Source organism: Colletotrichum scovillei (assembly GCF_011075155.1).
Source record: "Colletotrichum scovillei strain TJNH1 chromosome Unknown Contig00010, whole genome shotgun sequence".
Lineage (NCBI taxonomy): Eukaryota > Fungi > Ascomycota > Sordariomycetes > Glomerellales > Glomerellaceae > Colletotrichum > Colletotrichum scovillei.
This window is the reverse complement of record NW_023336268.1, coordinates 1,672,363-1,694,096: the sequence shown is the minus strand read 5'-3', so window position 1 is coordinate 1,694,096 and position 21,734 is coordinate 1,672,363. Positions and strand designations below refer to the sequence as shown.

Here is a 21,734-nt window from a genome sequence, read left to right as displayed (position 1 = left end):
ACGTAAATGCCCTTCGTCAGTCGAGCGATCATAAGTATAAGTATAGTCGTTGTCTCTCAATTCTCAGACGGCATTAGAAGCCCGAATTTTCCCCTTGTGCTTTTATACGATATCTCCGTCAACATGATCAAAGACACAACTTCTCTTCCTGGTTACACAATCTTTCATCATGAAGAAGGCGACCAAGCTCCTGACTTGTCTAAGCAAGCGGTGATGCATCCTCTCGGTATGTCAGAGTCTTGATTTCTGACGTGCAACAATGCCTGCGTACCTGAGACGGCTGCTGGCAGGTTCAATTGCGACATTGTAAAGCTAATGGAATATTTCAGATCCGCTGTCAATCGATGAACTACGAGTTGCTGCCAAGCTCATACGTGAGCATAGATACGCCGGTTCGGTCAAGTTCAACTGTCTGACTCTGCGTGAACCTACCAAGAGCGAGTATGCAGAGTTCCGCGCAGGGCGAGGGCCGCGACCCGAACGGCGTGCCTTTGCTATCATACTGGCAGAGCGTGGTTCAAGCAAGGTTGCCGAGGTCATTGTCAATCTGGCCAAAGGAGAGGTTGAGACCTGGAAAGCAGTATCGGAGGTCGCGCCGACCTTGACTCTTGAAGACCTCGACGTTACGGAACGAGTTGCTCGGAAGAACCCAAAAGTCATTGAGGTTTGCCGTGAGATTGGCATTACCGATATGTCCAAAGTGTTCTTCGACGCCTGGGCTATTGGGTTCGACCACCGCTGGGGGTTTGAACGGCGTCTGCAGCAAGGTTTGCCCTACTACCGAACGTCATCAATGGACAACCAGTACGCACACCCCTTGGACTTTTCCGTGGTTGTGGACACCGAGACGGAAGAGCTCCTCGCTATTGACGTGCGACATGTCAACGGAGAACGAACCAAGGTCCCGCTGGACAAACACAACTACCTACCGGACTTCATTCAAGAGTCATACGATGGCACTAGGCTCAAGCCTATGGATATCACCCAGCCGCAAGGCGTTTCGTTTCGCATGCAGGGCAACGAGCTTTCCTGGGCAGGCTACAAGATGCATATCGGTTTCAATTACCGGGAAGGCATCGTGATCTCAGACGTGCGCATCCACGACCAACAACAACAACGAGATCGGACGCTTTTCAACCGCATTAGCGTTGTCGAAATGGTTGTCCCGTACGGCAACCCTGATCCACCACACCAGCGGAAGCACGCCTTTGACGTTGGTGAATACGGCAGCGGCCTTATGACGAACTCGCTCAAACTTGGCTGCGATTGCAAGGGCGAGATCCATTATCTCGACGCGGTGATGACGACATCTAAAGGCGAACCAGCAATGATCAAAAACGCGATTTGCATCCACGAGGAGGATAATGGGCTTCTCTACAAGCATACGGACTTTCGTGATGGCAGTGTTATTTCAGCCCGTGATCGGAAGCTCATCATTTCCCAGATCATCACGGCGGCCAATTACGAGTATGCTTTCTACCACACCTTTACCCTCGACGGCACATATAAACTCGAGATCAAGCTCACGGGCATGTTAAACACGTATTGCATGCACCCATCCGAGTCGGCAGCTCCGTACGGCACTGAAGTTGCGTCCCGACTGAATGCCCATAATCACCAGCATATCTTCTCGTTGAGAATCGATCCCGAGATTGATGGGCGAAACAATTCTGTGCTGCAAAGCGACGCGGTACCATCGGAGGCGCCCGTGGGATCACAAGAAAACCCCTTTGGCAACGGTTTCTACTGCAAAAAGACACCTTTGCGTACTTCGGAGGAGGGCGCTTCGGTGTACTGCCACGAGACGAGTCGGGCGTGGGATATCATCAACCCAAACAGCATCAACCCTTCAGCCAAAAAGCCGGTTGGGTACAAAATCATCAATCCCAATTGCCCGCCTCTTCTGGCCAAACCCGGGAGCATGGTGTACAAACGGGCGGCGTTTGCTCGTAAGAGTCTTTGGGTGGTGCCGTACAAAGACTATGAGCTCTTCCCGGCTGGGGACTACGTCTGCCAGTCGACGGGAGAGAAACATCCGCATAACCAGACAATCGTGGATTGGGTGGCACGGAACGAGTCCATCGAAAATACGGATATTGTGTGCTACATTCAATTTGGTCTCACGCACTTTCCTCGGACGGAGGACTTCCCAATTATGCCAGCAGAGCCGGTGAGCGTGATGCTGCGGGCGTCCAACTTTTTTGAGAAGAACCCGGGACTTTGGGTACCGCCGTCGTCGGTGTGTGTCGATCGGACGTCCAAGGATGCGTTCTGCGCCAATGAGGGGAAGCGTGGTTGCGCTCGGTTGTGAGGAATGGTATCTGTAGGTAAGGTATCCATACACGGCTGTACAGTATGTGAGGACTGATGGGAGATACCTTAGACAAGGTGGAAGAAATATGATTGAAATTGCCGTATTTGGATGTGTAGAAGAGCGCAGTGTGGATGAATGTCATTTGCTCACCCGAAATTTGGTGTTTGGCGACGCTTCTAATGAGAGTCCGGTGAATCGCACAGACGGTGGTGGATGAGAAGGGCGAGACGGAGATTGTGACAAGGGTTGCGTGATGTGACCGACAGTATCCGTAAGGTATCCGTATCCATGCCTCGGCCCTCATGTCGACATGGGGTCCGTCATCCAGGCGGTCTGCGGAAGATGCACAATCTTGGTACCTGTGAAGTAGCCTACCTAGGCACCTTACCTCAGTAGGTACCACCTTAGTATGGTAGCCATGGTCCAATTGGCACCTTTGGCTTTAGATTTACAAGTGAACAAGGCGGATGACGATGCTCGAGTAAAGCGATGCCGTGACGAGTTGACGTGCTTATCTTCAATGAGTTGGCATCTCAGGGGTGTATCCGTTGCTGTACTTGTATGGTTGGATCGTGACGTCCAACCCGGCGGTTGCTTGGGTGTCAATGAGTCTCAAGTAAGATCTGAACATGTGGATCCAGTGGGATGTTCCGCAGGAGCAGCCGCAGCCTTTGCTGAGGTATCGACGATGGGAGATTGCATGAGATGATGATGAGGGGGACGACTCAATTGCTTTACATGTGCTTGAACTTCTCTTGGGTACCTAGCACGGTAGGTAAGTGGTAAGCTCCTAGGTAAGGCACCATGCGATTGTACGGAGGGGAGACCCCTCATGCCCAAGACAAGGGGAAATAGCTTCATACCTGAGGCAGCAGATATTTCCCCTCTTCTCCATTAGATTCTGCCATCTTCTTCCCTCCGAGGCAGGAGCATTGAGGGAAGGTAGTCACCCAAGCACCTTCCCAAGCTGTACAGAGTAAGTACGGATTCAGACACAATGTGTTTGTTTACATCCAATGGGTGGTATCCATACGGGACACACATTGTTTCTCTTTGCCGCCGCCATGTGCCAGTACCACCTGGAGAAAAAAAAAAAAAAAAAGAACTTTGCGCCCAACGGTAAAGAAACAGCAGTACGGAGTAGCAGCCATTGAGAGGCCCCCACGTCTTTGGCAGGAAAATCCTTGACGGGCCCGTTGGTCAATGGTCACACAATGACAGGTCCCTGAGCGCCCAAAGTGTGACCTCAGGCTATTTAGAGGTATCTTTGCGGACTGTGGCCTGCAAGATAGTACATCCATGAGGATGCCGCCACTACACCCAATTAGAGTAGCTTGAGTGGGCCCAACGGCCGGTCTGCCAATAATTTGGAGGGTCCAAAGCAGGGGTCCAGCCACTTAGAAAGCAGGTCGCTCATTTCCATTTCCATCACCACATGAACGAGTGAAGCAGCAGGTGCAAAACCAGTGACCCACGATAACGCCCAAAAAAAAAAAAAAAACAGAAAGAGCGATTGCCATGTAGAAAAAAAAAAAAAAAGAGCACCCTGGCCAGGCAGGTGCTATGCTGTGCAGAAAATCCCCTTGACCGCCTTTCTTTGTTTACCTTGCCTCACCTTTTACCGACAATTCCCTCCCGGTCCTACTATCCCGTACTCCTCCTCCTCCTCCTACTCCTCACCGTTACCTCACTCCCCAAGGAAACCTCAAGGAAAGTCGACTCACCGACGTTCATGGGTCTTGCCTGCATTGCGCCTTTCCCCCAAATCTTTAACCATTAACCAATCTTATCCCATCAACTGCCTGTCTCTCTACCTTCCCTCGACTGAACCGACAACAGGCCCCCCTTCCCCTTAGTTCAGTCTGACGAGAATTCTCCATCATGGGCAACGTTGTCTCAGTCTTCTCACCCAGCAACGGTAACCAGCTTGAGGGCTCTGCTGCAGAGCTCGAGCAGAAGCTTGCCGACCGTGAGGAGACCATCACTGTCCTCGAGGAGGATCTTTCCAAGAAGGAGAAGCAGTACACCTCTCTTTCCGAGGAGGCCGAAGACTTGCGCAAAAAGATCCAGGATCTCGATGCCCAATTGACATCAACCAAGCAAGAGAACAAATCTCGCATCGCCACTCTAGAGTCCGAACTCGCTACCAGCAACGACAAGATCAACCACCACCTTCAGGCCAACGGCGACGCCAACACCCAGCGCGCCCAAGAGCTCGACAACGCAAACAAGAAGCTCGCCGCTCTCCAGGAGCAGCTTGATAAGGTTCAGCAGGAGAAGAAGGCTCTTGAGGATGATCTTGCCGCCGTGAAGGAGCAGCTGGCCGAGGCTAAGAAGGAGCGCGAGACCCTCGAAGTCTCCCTCCGCGACGAGCTCAAGGCCCTCCAGGAGCGCCTGACCGATGCCGACCAGGCCCGATTCACCCTGCAGGAGACCCTCGACAAGATCAAGGCCGAGGCTGAGTCCGCGAACAAGTCCCTCGGCGAAAAGGTTGCTGCCGTTACCACCCTCGAGGGCAAACTTTCCGACCTCGAAGGCCAGCACTCCAAGCTCAAGTCCGACACCGAAGCCGAGCTCGCCGCCGCCGGCAGCAAATACACCGCCCTTCAGGAGGCTCTCGACAAGCTCAAGGCCGACACCGATTCCGATCTCGCCGCTGCCAAGAAGGAGTTGAGCGATGCCCAAGAAAAGTTCACTGCTCTACAGAAAACCCACGACGATCTCCAGAGCGGTTCCAGCGCCAACGTATCTGCCGCCCAGAAGGACCTCACGGATGCCCAAGAAAAGCTTGCCGCTCTCCAGCTGACGCTTGATCAACGTAAGACGGAAGCTGATGCGGACCTCGAGGCCGCCAAGAAGGAGCTGCTCGACGCCCAGACAAAGTTTGTCGAGCTCGAGGATAACCACAACAAGCTCAAGATCGGATCCGAGGAGCAGGTCGCTGCCACCAAGAAGGAGCTTGCCGAAGCGCAGGACAAGGTTGCCAGCCTTCAACAGACCCTCGATGGCCTCAAGTCCGACTCCGCATCTGTCTTGTCGTCCACCCAGAAGGAGCTCGCCGATGCGCAGGAGAAGCTTACTGCTCTCCAGCAAACCAACGACAAGATCAAGGCTGAGGCAGATGCAGATCTGGCGACTGCTAAGAGCTCCCTCGCTCAGAGCGAAGACAAATACGCGAAGCTGCAGGAGTCGAGTGCGGCGGAGCTCGAGTCTGCCAAGAAGAGTGTTGCCGAATGGGAGGACAAATACAACAAGCTGGAGCAGTCGCACAAGGATGCTCAGTCTGCCTCTGGTACCGAGCTTGAGTCTGCAAAGAAGTCTCTTGCCGAGTCCGAAGAGAAGTACACCAAGTTGCAGGAGACTCACGACGCCGAACTGGCGGCTGCCAAGAAGGGCGTTTCCGAATGGGAGGAGAAGTACAATGGCCTGGAAAAGACTCAGAAGGAATCGCAATCCGCTGCCACCGCAGAGTTGGAATCCGTGAAGAAGAGCTTGGCCGAGTCCGAGGAAAAGTACAAGACACTGCAGGAGGCGCAAGCACAGACCCAGTCGGAATCCAGCGCAGAGTTGGAGGCTGCCAAGAAAAGTGTTGCAGAGTGGGAGGAGAAGTTCAACGCTCTCAAGCAGACACAGGAGAAAGCCCAGTCTGAAAGCAGCGCCGAGGTTGACGCCGCCAAGAAGACTGCTGCCGAGTGGGAGGAAAAGTACACCGCCTTGCAGCAGGCCCAGGAGAAGGCTGCGTCTGACTCCAGTGCCGAGATTGATGCCGCAAAGAAGAGCGTGACAGAGTGGGAGGAAAAGTTCAACGTCCTCAAGCAAGCACAGGAGAAGGCCCAAGCCGATTCTAGCGCTGAAGTCGAGTCCGCGAAGAAGAGCGTTGCGGAGTGGGAGGAGAAGTACAAGGCCCTCCAGGAGTCGCACAATAAGGCACAAGCCGATGCTGGATCCGAGCTTGCCTCCATCAAGCAGAGCCTGGCCGATGCCGAGACCAAGCACAAGTCAGAGCAGGAGTCCCACGAGAAGGCCAAGGCCGATATTGAGGCGGAGCACACTACCACAAAGAAGTCTCTGTCCGATCTTGAGGGGCAGCATGCCGCCCTGCAGCAAACTCACGACAAGACGAAGACCGAGTCAGCCGAGGAGTCCTCGCGTCTGAGCAAGGAGCTGGCGGACTTGCAGAGCAAGTATGCCGACCTTGAGAAGTCCAGCGAGAGCGTCAAGAAGGACGCAACTATTGAGTTGGAGAGCGCTAAGAAGGACGCTGCCAGCTGGCAGGAGAAGGCCGAGAAGTCGGCCTCTGCTGTTGACTCATTGACCAAGGACCTCGAGGACTCCAAGAAGGATCTGGCTGCCGCCGAGGCGAAGCACGCCGCCGAACTGCAGAAGCTGCGTGAGGAGCTCACAAAGGCTGCCAGCGTTAATGGCGACAAGCCCGCCGCCGAGCCTGCAGTGGAGGAGACCAAGCCCAAGGAGGAGGCTGTTGCTGCCTAAGTGTGACTGGGATTCCATTGATGACTGGGAAGATCTGTGTACAAAGGTGAAGGGCGAAGTCGACCAGGCCCCAGGGGAAGGACATACACCAAACCGAGATACCAAACAAGAGTGCCACGAAGTTGTACTTAATAAACTAATCCCCCATGAACTAGATACGAATCATGACACGTGAATTGACTTACTTTGCCTCTTCAATGGCCATAAGATCCTGATGTGCCAAAGACCCGCGATATTCTTGACAGTGTGCCTGACTTATCTTCACCGTGCTCATGTGTCCTGAACACATTTCCACCTCAGACTGCCTCGCAAACAACTTAGCAGATGATAAGATCTACTGTTCAATTCCACCTTTCATCCAAGTCGGTCTCAAGCATCACATTCGTAGTCATTGAAAGTATGGAGACGGACATTTGGCATCGTTTCCGTCACTCGTCTGCGCCGAATAGGCACTGGCTGTCGCTGCCACATGTTTTCTAGACCGAGAGGTTCGATTCCATCCGATAGCCTCCTCCTAGGCGTTTCAATCGGTGCTTGTAGGCTTACGGCAGCTCGAATACCCCCAAGTCGGAAGGAACAGAACTTCGGCCCTCCTTGTCCCGATTGGCCATGAAAGACGGCTCATCAATGAAGTCTCTCTGATTATTTGGATGTTGATAGCTGGCGAGTTGATGTAAGCTTGGAATCGAACCCAGCATCTCGAAAACTTGAACTTGCTCAGACTCTTGCGGGGGTACTACATTATCCTGGGATTGTGATATGTGGCTACCTCGCAGAGAACTTAGAGAAGTAGCCTGCGAAAGCGGATGAGGAGCCCTCTCCTGGGCGACACAAGCAAGATGAGTCGGTGATCGCAAAAGTTGCTGTTCGTGCGTGAAATCTGTCATGAATGCTTGGTCTTGTAGCAGACGAGGTTGAGGTGGAGAGTTGAGATGACTGGTGACATCCTCGTTGCGATATATGGGACTATACGCGCGAAAACGGCCATTTGACATGGCATTTTGACCATACTTAACATCCAGAGGAACGAAACCAGGATATACAACCTTAGGGTCCTTTGCTACATTCGGCGATGGTGATGCATCCGGAGGGTTGGACTGGTGGGAGTCCTTACGTCTGTGACGACCTAGTAGTGAAAACGACGGCGACGACCACGAGCGAAACTGACGTGCCGAAGATGTGATAGGTGTGGAAACCAGAGAGGGAGATGAAGTGCTTCGTGGTGATGTTGAGTCCTGAATCATGCCTGGAACAGGCGGACTGTCGAGGTTACGATGATCGAACTCCTCTGATTGATGTTGCTTGCAGAATGACGACGTTCGTTGCTTCTGGGCTAGATTTTCCGAAGACATTGCCGAGGTGAATCGAACCCCTGATGTGGTCTCCGAGTTGGAAAGCCCGGGCGTTTCACGCAAAGACGACAAGGAAGACACCACAGAGGCTGGTCGATGGAGATGCTGGGCACCAGTAGACCACGGTGACATGGATGTAGATGCGCTCGACACAGATGGCGTTGATGTTAATAGTGGTGTCATGTTCGCATAATCCCCGAACAGAAGTGAAATTCCGTCTCCATCAGACGAATCTAGGACTTCGTCTCCTGTTTCCTCATATTCGAGGATACTCGGTGCATCTTGATTTTGATCGAGGAGGTGCTCGGGTATATCAATCTTGGACAAAGAGGAGAAGAGGAAATCGGAAGGGAGTTTAGGGCAATCTGTAGATATAGACGGCGGAGATAGAGCCGGGTATACGTTACAAGGCCCTGAGGATAAAGCAAAGAGGGCTTGACTGATTATTGAATCGGCTGGTTGACACTGCTCTGGGGGGTTGATATCGCTTGAGTAGGCTGGTAATGAGGTCACGGATCCTGAGCCAACGTCAACATACAAGGTGGGTTCACAAAGATAGTGGGTACAGTACCTGAGGTATTGGCCTTCCCGATCAAGTCCTCCAAGAGTGCAACGTTGTCAAACAACATCGTCGGTTTCTTGGAGGCATCATCATCGCCATCACCGCGGTCAGGGGTCGGCGCAAGCAGCGCAATCTGTCGCAGGAAATTCAATTCCGCAAGAACGGAAGCGTGATGCCGACTGATAACCGGTCTCTGTGCTTTGAATTGTGCGGAGTCGAGAAGAATCCATGACAACCTACTCCTGAAGGGGGTCCTTCCATTGTTCAGTCGAGGGCGACTCTTTTCCACAAGCTCACAGACTTCGACCAAGCCCTTGTGTGTTGTTTCGACGATGCTGTTGACACGTTCGAGGACTTTGGAACGTCTCTGAAGAAGGGGCAGCAGCTCATTGCGGATTTCGATAAGATACTGCAAGTCGGTGTGGCAGGTACGCACAAGTTCTAGGCTGTTTCTAACTTCTTGTGGGACTTGATCCAGTTCGATACCAAAGAGAACAATGTAGTAAGTTGCACGTAGAGCGCTGAGGGGATCCATAGAGAAATGCCAGTGCTCAACTTTGCATGCGCTCAACCGAATGTCAAATCAGCAAGCTGTTGAAGATGTAGCAAATCATGATCGAAAAGGACGCTTTAGAAACGCTAACACGAGAGAAACAAGACCAGGAGGGTCACCATAGACTGTGTTTCTTGCCAGTTCGACACCACATCAGCGAGACAATATGCATAATTGAGATAACAGAAGGAGCCCTGCAGCGAGCTCGACTGTGGTCATGGACGTAGCGGACGCGACCCAGGTCTTGTTGTCTAGCAGCACAAGAGTAGGCACATGCATGATGCATGTCTTAATTCTGGAGGGGGCGTATTGATTGTTGGGGCCAAGCTTTCGCCATAGCAAGCAGGCTGCGGTGTGAACCTGCCGCCTTCAAGCACATGGCACGATGCTTCTCGCGTGGATCTTCTGCGTTTGAGGGGACTCGGTGATGTTACCCAAAAGGCTTCCATATGAATCATCAGGCTGGGGCTGAATACGGAGTTCAAGGCTAGCTAAGCTATTTGAGCCGTGGTGAAGGGGGTGGGGTGGGTAGATGCACTCACGGAGAGCCAACATGCATGTGGCACAGTGGCGGCTGGGCTTTCTCTTTTGAGAATGTGATGAGCAGCCTGATTGGTGCTTGAACGAAAAGAAGCACAAATCTTGAACCAACAGCACAGTCTTAGCGCCTAACAGTCCATGGGGGTTTACCAGGGTCTGCGTGACGGCACGACTTTTCTAGGGGGTAGAGCAGGCTGAGCTGAAGATAGCTCACGCAGTCAATATCCACATCTTCATCTTACAACTTGCCACCCTACAGGGTCCTTTTGTCATTTTCCCCGCCTGCATGTTGGTTTGAGCCATGTTATTGACATGAAATGAGGAGCTCGCTTGTGTCGATACAGTCTGCAGCCAGCCGGATCAAACATCTAACTGCCTAAACTTGTGTTACCACAGGTGCCACGACCTGATGAGGTGACCGATACAACTTTCCATCCTTGCCACTTAACTTATCAAGACCAGGGAAAACGACGAGCATCCGGACCCCCGAGTTTCCTCCACCCTGGCTATACTTGAAGTGCCAGTCGCTGGGTTGCGACATGACCAACCAACCAAACTTTGCACATTCCAGAATGACTGCCTGGAGGTGTTCCGTTTGCTCCTCTAGTCTGGTCTGGTCTGCAGGAACGAAAGGCCTAAGGAAGACCTGAAGAGCCGTGGTGAGATCAGCAGCATGCTGAGCTGCCGCCGAGTCTGCCATTGGAAGTGGAGTCCGTTGGTTGCGACTTGGGTGCAGTAGAAACGCCGATAATTTGCGCCATTGTGACAACGCGAGCATTTTCGCTAGTTGCTAAAGTTAGCTTTGCGAATCTGAGTGATCTGGGAGGCCTGGAGCTATTAAATTCTCACCACTAGACTTGTCGTATTGGGTATCCCTTGGGACGGAGCGGAGAAAGTTTGTCACTGGTTCGGGAAGCAGAGCAAATCGGCCCCCTGAGGGGAAGTCGATACTGTTGAGAATGGCCGTAGAAATAACGTGCTGAAGCCCGACTTGTCGACTGACCGGATTGGCACAGATAGCGGCCACGCTTTCGGGAGTTGACCCTGGGGTCTGAGGCAATTCCAAGTCGCGAATGCTCGGAACTAGTGAAGCCGAAGAGTGCAATGGTTGTAGATGGTAATGGTTCTCAATGTGAGACCGTATTAGTTCGCTTAGTGAACGGAATTCGTCGCCGATTTCCTTGTCGGGAGTTGCATCTAGGAGGAATTGGCTGAGGTTGACATCCCTACTTGACTGGCCAGAACCAGGCTCTCCGTAAATTTTCGACTCCGTTGTTAGCACGAAATTCTCCTTCTTGATATCCTTTCCATCTTTCTGGTGCTTTCGACGCAAAATCGCTAGTGCCACAATTGCCCCGATCAGAAGGCCGCCCAGCAGACAACCTACTGATGCCCCGGCGATAGTCCCAGTAGATATACCGGTCGAAGATGGACGAGGACAATGCGTCGAAGCACTTGAGTTGGTCGCTGGCTTGATGCTAGTAGTATGAGCTAAAGGATACTCAAAGATAGTAACCGCCACTGCGATGGGTGCTTGTGCAGCTGCATTTGTGTATGGGGTAGCCGTGAAAATTGTGTTGGCTACTTCGGTAGGCGTGCCTCTGTCAATACCAGGCTGGGCCCCAGGTAGTGTTAAGGTGATTTCTGCAAGTGGCAGAGAAGGTGTGCTGAGAGTCGAGGTTGAAAGCTGGCTTGATCCAACTGAGGTTGGAAAGGTTGATGAGGTAGCAGATGCTATACTCCCTGTAAGGCTGCCAGCCGCCGCAGCTGAGTTTTGCGTGGCGGAAGAACCAGACATCTTGACTGCTGAGAACAGACTGTCCCCGTATTGAGAGAAGGGAGGAGGTTAAGAGTAGTTTGACGTGCGACGGCGGTGAAGTGAAGTGGGCTTTGCAAGCTCAAATACGGTCTGAAATCAACACACAGTATTGCTTCATCGTTACGCTTAAAATGAGATGGAACCCCCCCCCCCCCCCCACACACACACGCAGAGTCACAAAAGGCCTCGTCTTACACTAAGACCGCAATACTTGCCATTTCAGGTGAACCGTCCACTCGGTGGTTGGGTGTGAAGATAGAGAAGTTGGGAGGCAGGCTGAGACGCAAAAGCTGGCAGGGTGGTAGGAGGCGGAATTGCCTTATCTGCATCCCTTGCAAACCACTTATTTCCTGGTTGTCAATCATCAAGCTCAGCCAACTGGAGGAGCCTCACGGTACCAAGAGACGGACGGTAGGGTCATTAAATCGCCACGTCTCTGTGGCCTCGAGATAGCGCGGCCGTCCGCAGCAGAATTCAACGCTTGTGCAATCTGACCGCATTAAATTGGTTTCAGGCAGACTTCGGAAGCTGTTTCCTCGGACGTTGTGTCTGGGTTGCCCGAAGGCATCGAAGGTGCAAGTTGGTTAGGCCACCTACATGCAGCCAGCCTTCCACTTCCTACCTGGGCCAGGGATGGATACAAGCCAAGTGGGGAGAATATCAGGCAGTGGATAAGGACACCCAACACGCGCTTTCCTGGTTTCCGGCTACTAGCCCCGCGCCATCCCCCTTGGACCATGAAAGGAATAAACCATGAGTTTCAATCAAAGAGGGCTTTCGCCGTGAGACTTGCCTCCCCATTCTCCCTCGAGAGAGGGGTTCCAACGCAGTAATTAGAGATCAGCTTGGCCTACGTATCTTACCTTACCTATGCACATCGAACAGGTTCTGCTCTTACGATGGACGGCAAACCCGACATTCTTGTGTCTATTGACCTCGGCACCACTTACACTGGCAAGTTACTCATAATTTGGTCTCATAGAATATGCTAACTGATATCCAAGGGGTTGCCTGGATGACACCCAGGACACCCATCCAAGTCATTAACGACTGGCCAGGAAGCGGTGATCGGGGAGAAAGAAAAGTCCCGACAACCATCATCTACAATGCTGATGGCAATATTTCTTCGTGGGGTTTCATGTGCGCAGACGATGATGAAAATGTTCCCGGCAAGACTCGGCGGGAATTCTTCAAGATCTTTCTCGACGATGATACGTTGGCGGCAGCGCAGAAACAAGGCCTGGAACATGTCCCACGCAGCACTTCTGACGCGCAAAGATACGTTACGGACTACTTGAAACAAGTATATGGACACATCAAAGAGAGCATAGAAACTCAGTGCGGTCGACGTCATTTTGGTGGTTGGGCAGGTATGGCAGTTACCTTCTTGTTTAGCGCTCCGACTACATGGACTAAAATGGGAGTCGTGAACGCATTCAAGAATGCAATAAGCGATGCGGGATTTGGCATTGAAGGACCACGCCATATGGCACAGCTTGATTTAACGGAGGCAGAAGCAGCTGCAGTCGCAACTCTAAAGACGAGCCCCGTGGAGTTTCAATTGGGAAATCTCTTTCTAACGGTTGACGCAGGCGGTGGAACTACTGACCTAGCCTTGATGCAAATTACATCGACTGATGGTAATTTCCCACAAATGTCGCAAATGGCAGCTGTGAGAGGAGTCGGCATTGGTTCATCCCTCATTGATAGGGCATTCGTTCGATTAGTAGCTCAGCGACTATCTACCTGCCCTGATGCCCACGATCGACTGCCCACCGATTGCGCCAATAGAATGGCAAGGAGCCACCATTTCCGGACAGTGAAACACAAGTTCGGAGAGAGAGCCTACATGCAATCCGTCTACAGAATCCAGATGGATGGTGTTTCGCATGACTTTAGCCATCCTGGATTGCGAGTTGAAAACGGGAGAATGGCCTTCACAAAGTAGCTTGGTTTACTAGCTGGCAGATTTTCATCTTGACTGACAGAATTCAGGGAAGAGATCACCTCCTTGTTTGAGGTTCAAATCGAAGGCATAATGAGGAGAATTAAGGAGCAGTTGGATTGGTTGGGCGTAAATGGCCAGCCTCAGCAAGTCGTATGTCCCACATGACTATGATACTGAACAAGATGTGAATTCTGACATGAATAGGATCATATGATTCTGTCTGGTGGCCTCGGGAGTTCGGCATATGTTCGAGATAGGCTCCAGCAACAGTTCACCAGCTACCCACATCCGAACGCGAGCCAGATCGCAGTCATCCCTTGCCAGGACCCACAACTCGTTGTCGTGCGCGGCCTACTGCTTGATCACCAGCAGAAGATGGAGTCTGGCAATCTGGCGGTGTTGGCGACTCGAATAGCGCGAGCTAGCTACGGGATCATTGTTCGAGAGATCTACTCGCCAGCCAAGCACTTCAACGAGGACGTTGTTGACGACCAGTTTGAACACAAGCAAAAGTGGGCCATCAACCAAATAGAATGGCTCATTCGAAAGGTCAGACCCTCGACCCCATGATAATACCGGAAAGCTCACTGGCACGACCACAGGGCGATGTCATCAATCCAGCGAAGCCGTTAGTGAAGTCATTCGATATTCGTCTCAAAGCAGCGGAGACAACCAGGTCATGGGACGCTAAGATCGTGACCTCCCATAACGAAGTGTCCTTTTTGCCAAGCAGTATGAAGCATGGTAAGTCTGAAAACTGTACAACGCAACGCAGCATTGTCAACATTTAGAGGAGAGGACATGACTGATTTTATGCATACTTAGCTGGAGCATTCAAGCTTTGCGAAGTCAAGAGCAACCTCACGGGCGTACAGCAGGAGCAACTCATACTCAAAGAGAAGCGAGGCACGTGTTTCTCCCGAGGCTTCAAGTTCTATATATGCCAATTCGATATATGAGTCATTGTTGCGCCTGCCGATTTGCGATTCGAGCTTTGGTTTGCAGGCCAGAAGTTCTCGGGAAACCACGAACCAATAGCAGTGACGTGGGAGGACGAGGGTGCTAGCACGACTAGTGAAAAATAAATGAAGATGTGTCGCGGTATCTTGGTGCCTGTTACTAGCTGAAATCCAATCGAGAGCATGAGCATTTCTTGCCGTTCGGGTTTTTTCATGAGGTCTAGGACGATTCCGTTGATCCGAGCGGAGGCAGAACTTGGGAGACGTGCTGCTGCGTGATAATGCGAATGTCGAATCGAGTACCAAATATCGTTAAACATGGAGCCGTGTGCCTCATGTGAGGCACAGCGCTAAATACGTATCATTTCCGCGCGTTCTATTTCAAAGCCGACTTGTTTCTTCTCCTACAGCCAATGGAAAAGCCCCAATCGAGGTCAGTGGTAAAGAATACTCAAGCTGTACACCTTGATGTTACCTAACGCTTGACGGGATAGATAAGCTAGAAGCAAGTGATGATAGCAAAAGTAGGTAGTGCCCGCCTGTAGAAAGTTGTTTGAGCAAAAGTGAGTAGTGTCCCGCCGTTGAAAGGTGTTTGGTCAACTCTGCAGTTCGCACGCTCTTTGCAAATGACAATCTCGAGGAATGGTCCTAATAGAGTATGGTCGATGACTGATCGTCGGGAAGGGGTCGAGTTTAGTGGGGATCCTTAGTGCCTCGAGGATTGCGCCATATCTAGTAATTGATCGGCAGCCATGGCGAAAGATATCGAAGAATGGTGGTCCTCTGCATCACACTGTTGGCGCCTTTCCGACCGTTTAGCATACGAAAATGGTATCTGGAGCAGCTGAAAATCTAAACAGAGACAGTCGCCATCTCGAGGAATGAACCGAATTAGGTATCGTTTACTATAATCTTCCGTCTGTTACTTATGGCCTTCCGAAACTTCTTTCACCACCTCCTCCTGTCGTGAGGTTATAAATTCCTCAGGCCCACCACTGGAAGTCCTCGTATCATGTTCTCTAGGCAGACACATCATTTAATCCGACAAGGCGCGAAAGTCAGTCACACTCGCTTACATCGACGTCAAAAATGGGCGAAACACAGCCAGGCTCAAGTGATTTCCCCACAATGAACGCCGTTCATGGTACTGCACCCCCTCCTTATTCTGTCGTTGAATCAGAAAATGTCCGGAAACTGTCCGCAAACTCGTCATCCACTGACTCCGTATCTTCTGGCTCGGGGTCGTCGGCAGCACTTTCTATGGATATGGTATCTTTGCACTCCTCTCTTCGAGACGAGGAGTATGGGATTGAGCCCAAAACAAGCTGGATACCTCAAGAGCCCAGAAATCCGAGGCGCTCGCAGTGCCTGCTCGAAGTCAGCAAAGTTCCTCTTCCTATCAGATTGCTGGGTCCTGCCTGATACTGACGACTTAAAGAAACCAGTAGTCATCCCTAGAGTAGACTTTGCTGGTCCTCTCAAAGTCCCCCTGCCTTTCACGAGATCATATAGCCCTGTTCTGCAGGCTCATGGAATTTACAAAGAAGACTTCGTCGCATTCCTTGACAATTTGACCGTGGCTCAAGGCCCGCCTGCTCCTTTGGCAATGTTAAACACAGCAGGTAGTATTGCAGGGCTCGTGTAAGCGATTTCCACGATTCTCACACGACGCTCTGAATGAAGCTGACTTTTTCCTAGACCCTATCACTGGGCACAATTGGCAGGAGGCATAGCAAATGTGACTGCCGGACTAGGGACAGCTGCTACACGAATTGTTCGGACGAAGCTGTTTCTAGATAAGGTTAATCGTGACTATTTCGAGCCTCGAGGCCTCAAAGCGTCGATATGTAGATCCAAAACTCTGGCCGCCAGATTGGGATGCGGTGAGCAACTTCCAGAGCTCTTGTAAGAGTCACTGTATCTAGAACAAAAGTTGCAACCTTCTGACCGTCTCCATACACAGGCCGACCACACCAGAGACATGTGAGATGAGTTTGCAAGATCGCCGAATGCGGACTCTTGCTCCATATGTCGCCCCTCTCAGCTTTGAAGTCCCGCCACCCAGCAAAGAACGAAACATTGTTGACAGAATGACTGAAAAACAGATCGAGCGGGCTGTTAAGAAGAAAGAAAAGCAGAGAGAAAGGAAAAGAAGCAAAATCAGGAACAGCAACCAGGATCAGCTGCACGATGAATCTAAATATGTTCAATGTTCAGATGGCAGCCTTACCGACAAAAAGGTGCTGAAATTCGAGAAGCGGTACGAGAGGAACCAACGAAAGATGGAAAAGGCCGAAAGGAAAGCCGCCGAGAAGTTGGACAAGAAAGAGCCACTTGAATCCAAAAAGATCAAGAGGAAAGAAGAAAAGAAAATTAGGAAAGCTGAGAAGAAATGTCAGAGATTGGACGAACAAGGGGAAGAAGCCAATTCAAGGCGTGCAGACAAAATGATCAAGAGTCAGGCGAAAGACCGGAAGAAGTCAGAGAAGATGGAGTTTCTATTGATAGAGCCTTGGAGAGACTAGAAGCACCGTGGCAGCAGCAAGTAGTCCCCACAATACCTATATAATGGATGTCATCAGGGGTCTTATTTTGAGTAGTCATGTATGAGTCTATCTGACGTGATGTTCGAGACAGGGTTCAAGCGTAGCACATGTCGAGCCATGGCCCATCTACCGCTAGAGCTAGACGAAATGTGTCTGAGTTGGAACCTTAGCCATAGCCCAAGGACTTCGTCCGACTTGCCTACGGCCTCGTACGCCATTCTTATTGGAAATAGAATCGATGAACTCGCAATATTTCGCAGTTTATCAAGATGGTAGTGCACACTGCGGCATATTAGAATGCCAGATTCATGTATCCTGATCGGCGCAGGCCCAGGTTCGGTACTATGACCTTCTGAATCTCGTAGCGCAAGCCGCAAACCATGAATCAGGATTAATAGTAAGATCAAAGTTCCGTGAAACAGAGTGGAGGTAGTGGCATGATAAAGACTGTGAAATTCAAGAACGGTGTCCCAAACTGGCTCACTGGACCTGCCGTATCCGGAGCGCATTGGTGTAGTAGCGGCCGGCGCTGGGACTAGATCATATTGATCCAACTCAGTGGATGACCAGCAGTTCTCCCATATCTCGAGATCGTTTAGAACCTTTTGTGCCATTTCAAGCAGAGATATCATTGCTGAACTGCGAGGAAGCCCTTCAGCTTTACCGAAGATATCCTCTCGCAAAACAAATAGCTCAGGGCAATCTGCAACAATATCAACAAGCAGTTGGAATGGATTCTTTCGTTCGGGGTACTGCAACCACGGGAGACCTTTCCACAGAGCACTCGAAAGAATGGTAGTTTTGCGGGTGACAAGAGCAGCGAAAATCATTGACGGCCGCGCCTTCTCCAACAGTGCCAAACATGGCAAAGGCTGCATCGATGTCGGTCCTCGGAAGTCAAGAAGCCTTTCCAGGCCTCGCGCGTGTTCTATCCATCCGTCTTCACGGTTTCCAGCAATCATCTTGAGCATTTGAGGTTAGCTCCAACACCCACAACCATTGATTTGAGCCATGCTCTTGCGTATAGCCTCGTAGGGCCACTCACTTCGAAAACGGCCATCACTATGATGGCCTCTAGGACGTCGAAAGATCGACTTTCCTGGGGGTCACTTAACGCCTTGTTGAGGGCCTTGAGCGCAGTACCGTATTTGTAAAGACCATGTTGCAAAACGTGCGGCTCTTGTTTGTCGATGCCAAAAATGGTCGTGGAAAGCGCGACAAAGCACTTGTTGGTTAATGTTCGATTTATGTCGGGGTTTACCACGACCTCCTCGCTCTCGTGCAGCAGATGATTCATCGCGTAAGAGGCGTAAACCTCATCCATGGAACCTAGCGTCAAGTATTGTTTTCCAATCTGCGTTGGAATGATCTCGTTTCTCCGGGGCACTACAACTGAGTGCGCCGTGGTCTTTGATCCTATGATCGGGGCTGCCTGAGAGATGCCGCTGACATCGGTGCCGGGTGGCACGGCCCTGTGCCCGTTGTATTGGATGAAGCTGAGGCCGCGAGAACCCCCGCATTTCAATTGCGCCTTGATGCATCTTGCGCACTCGGGCGCGGCAAGATCTGTATCACTTGGATTAGAGAAGAGACATCTACAGGAAAGCGGGCGGCCTTACCACACTTGACACGCCGGCGCCGACAATGGTCGCAGGCTTTACTTCTTCCTCCTACTCCGACCATTTCGTCTTGTGGTGGAAAGAAGAGCACTGTGTCGCATGCCAATTCAGCTAAGATTCCCTCGCACCCGGGCCATGGAGCTGAGTGATGTGACATACGCGGGCCAACGCGCAGCTTGAATCACGTCTTACGGCCAAGCCTGTTCCCGAGCCTCGCGCTATGACAAAAGCGGTCAAGACACCAAGAAAGCCTGTCTAGGTGTAAACCATCAACCCCCAATTATAAGCCCCATAGAAACCATCGCGCTCTCGAAACGGCTGGCATTGTTTGTTGAACAGGCTGTCAAGGTGAAGAAAACCTCAATCGTCTGCGCGGGACAGATATTGGCGGCGAACGCTTTTTACTCCAAATTTGGCTGACCGCTGTCCCAATGTTTGAGGACTTCAGAGACTAAACCATCACGAAGTGGCACGGGGTCCCTGTTTGAAGCCTGCTGTGTTTGTCCTGACGTTGCTCTTCACGAAATTGATTTTCAAGCATACACTCAGCTATTTCTGGAAGCTAAGTCTGAGATACGATTAGCATACTCAGTGTTTGACAAGAGGTATTCAAAATATAACAAAACGGGCAAGGCCAAGTTTTGTTCTTGCTGGCGGCTTGGCTGCCTTGCACTTGAAGTTGGTTCAGTGTTCTCTGCAAGCCGGCAATCCTGAGACGGCTACCATCTTGCCAGTTTCGCCCTCGCAAATTTCTACTCATGCGCAATGCCAAGCCACCCAATTGATAGGCAAAATGATGGTGGTGTTGAAGTCTAACTGTTGCCTTCGGGGCAATCTTCGCGGAAATTTCTAGCAAAAGTTTGACCTAGCAGGCGTGCTGCCTATCTGACGTTGCCGCCGGCAGTGGTGGGCAGCAAAACCACCTGGAATCCCCCCCTCATAAGAGCATCGTCTAATTTACTCGGCTCAATTGCCGCTGGCCAAGCTTTGTCCTCTCATTCCTTCACCTTACCTCGACTTCCATCTACGCTGGTCAGTTCTCTCATTCGTTAGATCTTTAAACTGCCCTACTATGGAGAAGCGGAGGACTCGCACCGCAAACCCATGCGATGGCTGCTCTCTAAGGCGGGTACGATGCCGCATGCAAGGTAATCCGCCTTGTCTCGAGTGCCAGAAACACTCTGTCGAGTGTACCTTTCTGAGAGTTCCACGAAAGCGAGGTCCCAAAGGGCCTCGCCAATGTACATCTGAGAAGGTGGCACACTACCAAAACGAAATCCGTCAATCGCAAAGTCATCGTTCTATCTCACAAGGACTTGTAAGCCCCATTGCTGATAACGAGAGCGGCCAGATGCCAATGCATCTATACATCGAGTATTTAGACAAGTTCCGAGAATCTCTTACCTGCGTCTGGCCCATTCTAAATGTTGAAGATTTGAAGTCCAGACTCGTCCATAATCCTGCCGGTGATCGAAGTGCCTGGGCACTAGCTGGCGCTGTCTGTGCGACGGTCATCGCCCAGTTGCGACTTTCTCAGATACGCTCAGCAAAGCAAGACACGGCAACTACAGACCTCAGCTCCGTTGCCGAAAGCTTTGCCCGTCATGCCCAGCGCCTGCGAGATCAGTTTTTTTACCGGGAAGATTTCTCGACCGAGTCTTTGTTGACGGCATTTTTCCTGCATATCTACTTCACTATTACTGGAAGAATAAGAACCGCGATTCTATACTTGCATGAGACAATTGCACAGCTACACCTCCAAGATTTGCACCTCACCGAAACCCTGGCCAGCCTGGCCGATGAGCAGAAGGAATTGGTCCTCCGCATCTACTGGCTAGTCTTCGTGTCTGAGAAGTAAGTCAAACATTTGCTTGTGGTCATTAGTGTCCCCAATGATGGCAAAGTCTGACATTCTATCAAGGACTTTTTGTGTACAGAATTGCTTTCCGACGTCACTTTCGCCGATTCAGGCTTGGCCGTCTTCAGAATTCCACATTCCGGGGGTTGGGGATCTTGACCAATCTTTTCAACTCCTTGCACAGCTCTTCACGCTACTTGATAACAATATCATCATGGCAGGGGATAGAAGAGGGGCCTACATGGATGCTAAAAGTGTAGACCACCTTCAATATGCCCTGTCAGCCATGGACAACATTGCAGCTGTGGCGCCTAGACTCCCGGAAACACAACGTGTTAACGTTTTAATGACGGGCAATTGGATTCAAATCCTTTGGTGGCAATACGCACTTCGCCATGTCCAGATGTCCAGCCGCGGAGAAAGTGACACCACATTCTCAATATTGGAACCCGCATTAGTGGCCCAGAAGGCTATGCGACTTTTCGCGTCAGTCTCCAGAGACTCAATTACGACCCACGGGTTTGGTATGGTATGTCAAGTGCGAAAAAGCTGATAACATTGGTTCGAACTAGACTCTAACGCGGTGGGCGGAGGTTTTAGGAGCTCAAAGTGTTCCGTATCACGGACGCGCTGGTTGATCTATTGGCCTGCAATAGACATCTGCTTGATTCCACTCGGGTTAAGAATGGAAGGATGGTAATGGGCCCGAGAGATGTGCTTTACGCCCTTCAAAACACGTTGCATCTTATCGGTGGCCCAGAATCCCCCTTATACAAAAGGCTTTTGGGGATGATGGCAGAGGTTTCGCTTCCTGTCCCGCAAGTCCCGGAGATTGTCTTTCGCTACAAAAAGGCAGATTTGCGAAATGAGAGAGATCACGACAAGGAATTCAAATAGATGTCGACGAGCGTAATGATTGGAACAGTCGACCTTGCTCTCGTGGAAGAAATGATCAGACGTAGTTGAATTTGTCAGGTTGAAAATCTAGTTCCATGCTCGGGGCAAGTCATGAGCGGCTAGGAATGCCCCAAGGGTCGGCCTTTGTTTCTTCCCCGCAAGTCGGGCGTAAAGGACCAGCTATCTTTTGATCACCCACTACCTTAGCATCCGCCAACTCGTTCGCCTTCAATAGTTCTGAATTCCAAATGAACTTGTAGATGTCTTACTGATAAT

General features: G+C 51.1%; 7 protein-coding genes across 7 annotated transcripts; 5 read left to right on the top strand and 2 right to left on the bottom strand.

Moving 5' to 3' along the window:
• Window positions 1-123: 123 nt before the first annotated feature.
• HER10_EVM0004079 (primary-amine oxidase) lies at window positions 124-1,656 on the top strand (the record flags this gene model as incomplete). Its single annotated transcript, XM_035473735.1, has 3 exons — window positions 124-226; window positions 330-1,529; window positions 1,622-1,656. The coding sequence occupies 3 exons, from the start codon at window positions 124-126 to the stop codon at window positions 1,654-1,656; spliced, it is 1,338 nt and encodes a 445-aa protein (XP_035327859.1).
• A 2,232-nt stretch (window positions 1,657-3,888) lies between these two features.
• Window positions 3,889-6,805, top strand: HER10_EVM0013377 (adventurous gliding protein Z; the record flags this gene model as incomplete). The annotated part of the gene is made up of 1 exon (XM_035482738.1): window positions 3,889-6,805. Exon 1 carries the CDS (start codon window positions 4,196-4,198, stop codon window positions 6,803-6,805), a length of 2,610 nt encoding a protein of 869 aa, XP_035328700.1. The 5' UTR covers window positions 3,889-4,195.
• Window positions 6,806-9,776: 2,971 nt separating this feature from the next.
• On the bottom strand, window positions 9,777-11,701 carry HER10_EVM0001782 (uncharacterized protein). Its single transcript, XM_035471517.1, has 2 exons — window positions 10,662-11,701; window positions 9,777-10,595 (listed from the first exon to the last, which is right to left on the bottom strand). Exons 1-2 carry the CDS (start codon window positions 11,608-11,610, stop codon window positions 10,189-10,191), a joined length of 1,356 nt encoding a protein of 451 aa, XP_035327632.1. The 5' UTR covers window positions 11,611-11,701; the 3' UTR covers window positions 9,777-10,188.
• Window positions 11,702-12,326: 625 nt separating this feature from the next.
• Window positions 12,327-14,720, top strand: HER10_EVM0001812 (uncharacterized protein). Its single transcript, XM_035471547.1, has 6 exons — window positions 12,327-12,585; window positions 12,636-13,575; window positions 13,627-13,729; window positions 13,784-14,128; window positions 14,182-14,323; window positions 14,405-14,720. The coding sequence occupies exons 1-6, from the start codon at window positions 12,531-12,533 to the stop codon at window positions 14,536-14,538; spliced, it is 1,719 nt and encodes a 572-aa protein (XP_035327638.1). The 5' UTR covers window positions 12,327-12,530; the 3' UTR covers window positions 14,539-14,720.
• Window positions 14,721-15,397: 677 nt separating this feature from the next.
• On the top strand, window positions 15,398-17,063 carry HER10_EVM0012678 (uncharacterized protein; the record flags this gene model as incomplete). The annotated part of the gene is made up of 4 exons (XM_035482068.1): window positions 15,398-15,915; window positions 15,977-16,179; window positions 16,237-16,443; window positions 16,502-17,063. The coding sequence occupies exons 1-4, from the start codon at window positions 15,628-15,630 to the stop codon at window positions 17,061-17,063; spliced, it is 1,260 nt and encodes a 419-aa protein (XP_035328629.1). The 5' UTR covers window positions 15,398-15,627.
• Window positions 17,064-17,074: 11 nt separating this feature from the next.
• Window positions 17,075-18,805, bottom strand: HER10_EVM0012007 (uncharacterized protein). Its single transcript, XM_035481412.1, has 3 exons — window positions 18,704-18,805; window positions 18,130-18,650; window positions 17,075-18,046 (listed from the first exon to the last, which is right to left on the bottom strand). Exons 1-3 carry the CDS (start codon window positions 18,765-18,767, stop codon window positions 17,126-17,128), a joined length of 1,506 nt encoding a protein of 501 aa, XP_035328569.1. The 5' UTR covers window positions 18,768-18,805; the 3' UTR covers window positions 17,075-17,125.
• A 970-nt stretch (window positions 18,806-19,775) lies between these two features.
• On the top strand, window positions 19,776-21,458 carry HER10_EVM0011832 (C6 transcription factor; the record flags this gene model as incomplete). Its single annotated transcript, XM_035481250.1, has 4 exons — window positions 19,776-19,832; window positions 19,872-20,557; window positions 20,625-21,090; window positions 21,162-21,458. The coding sequence occupies 4 exons, from the start codon at window positions 19,776-19,778 to the stop codon at window positions 21,456-21,458; spliced, it is 1,506 nt and encodes a 501-aa protein (XP_035328552.1).
• Window positions 21,459-21,734: the final 276 nt, after the last annotated feature.

What these genes read in the sequence shown, in the direction of transcription:
- HER10_EVM0001782 (XM_035471517.1), bottom strand. Translation starts at nt 11,610, where the DNA reads ATGTCTGGTTCTTCCGCCACGCAAAACTCAGCTGCGGCGGCTGGCAGC. An exon ending in CCAATACGACAAGTCTAGTG is followed by an intron (nt 10,596 to 10,661) that starts GTGAGAATTTAA and finishes TTTAGCAACTAG; the next exon opens with CGAAAATGCTCGCGTTGTCA.
- HER10_EVM0001812 (XM_035471547.1), top strand. Translation starts at nt 12,531, where the DNA reads ATGGACGGCAAACCCGACATTCTTGTGTCTATTGACCTCGGCACCACT. An exon ending in GGGAGAATGGCCTTCACAAA is followed by an intron (nt 13,576 to 13,626) that starts GTAGCTTGGTTT and finishes GACAGAATTCAG; the next exon opens with GGAAGAGATCACCTCCTTGT. An exon ending in GCCAAGCAGTATGAAGCATG is followed by an intron (nt 14,324 to 14,404) that starts GTAAGTCTGAAA and finishes ATGCATACTTAG; the next exon opens with CTGGAGCATTCAAGCTTTGC.
- HER10_EVM0012007 (XM_035481412.1), bottom strand. Translation starts at nt 18,767, where the DNA reads ATGGTCGGAGTAGGAGGAAGAAGTAAAGCCTGCGACCATTGTCGGCGC. An exon ending in GCGCCGGCGTGTCAAGTGTG is followed by an intron (nt 18,651 to 18,703) that starts GTAAGGCCGCCC and finishes CAAGTGATACAG; the next exon opens with ATCTTGCCGCGCCCGAGTGC. An exon ending in TAGTGATGGCCGTTTTCGAA is followed by an intron (nt 18,047 to 18,129) that starts GTGAGTGGCCCT and finishes CAAATGCTCAAG; the next exon opens with ATGATTGCTGGAAACCGTGA.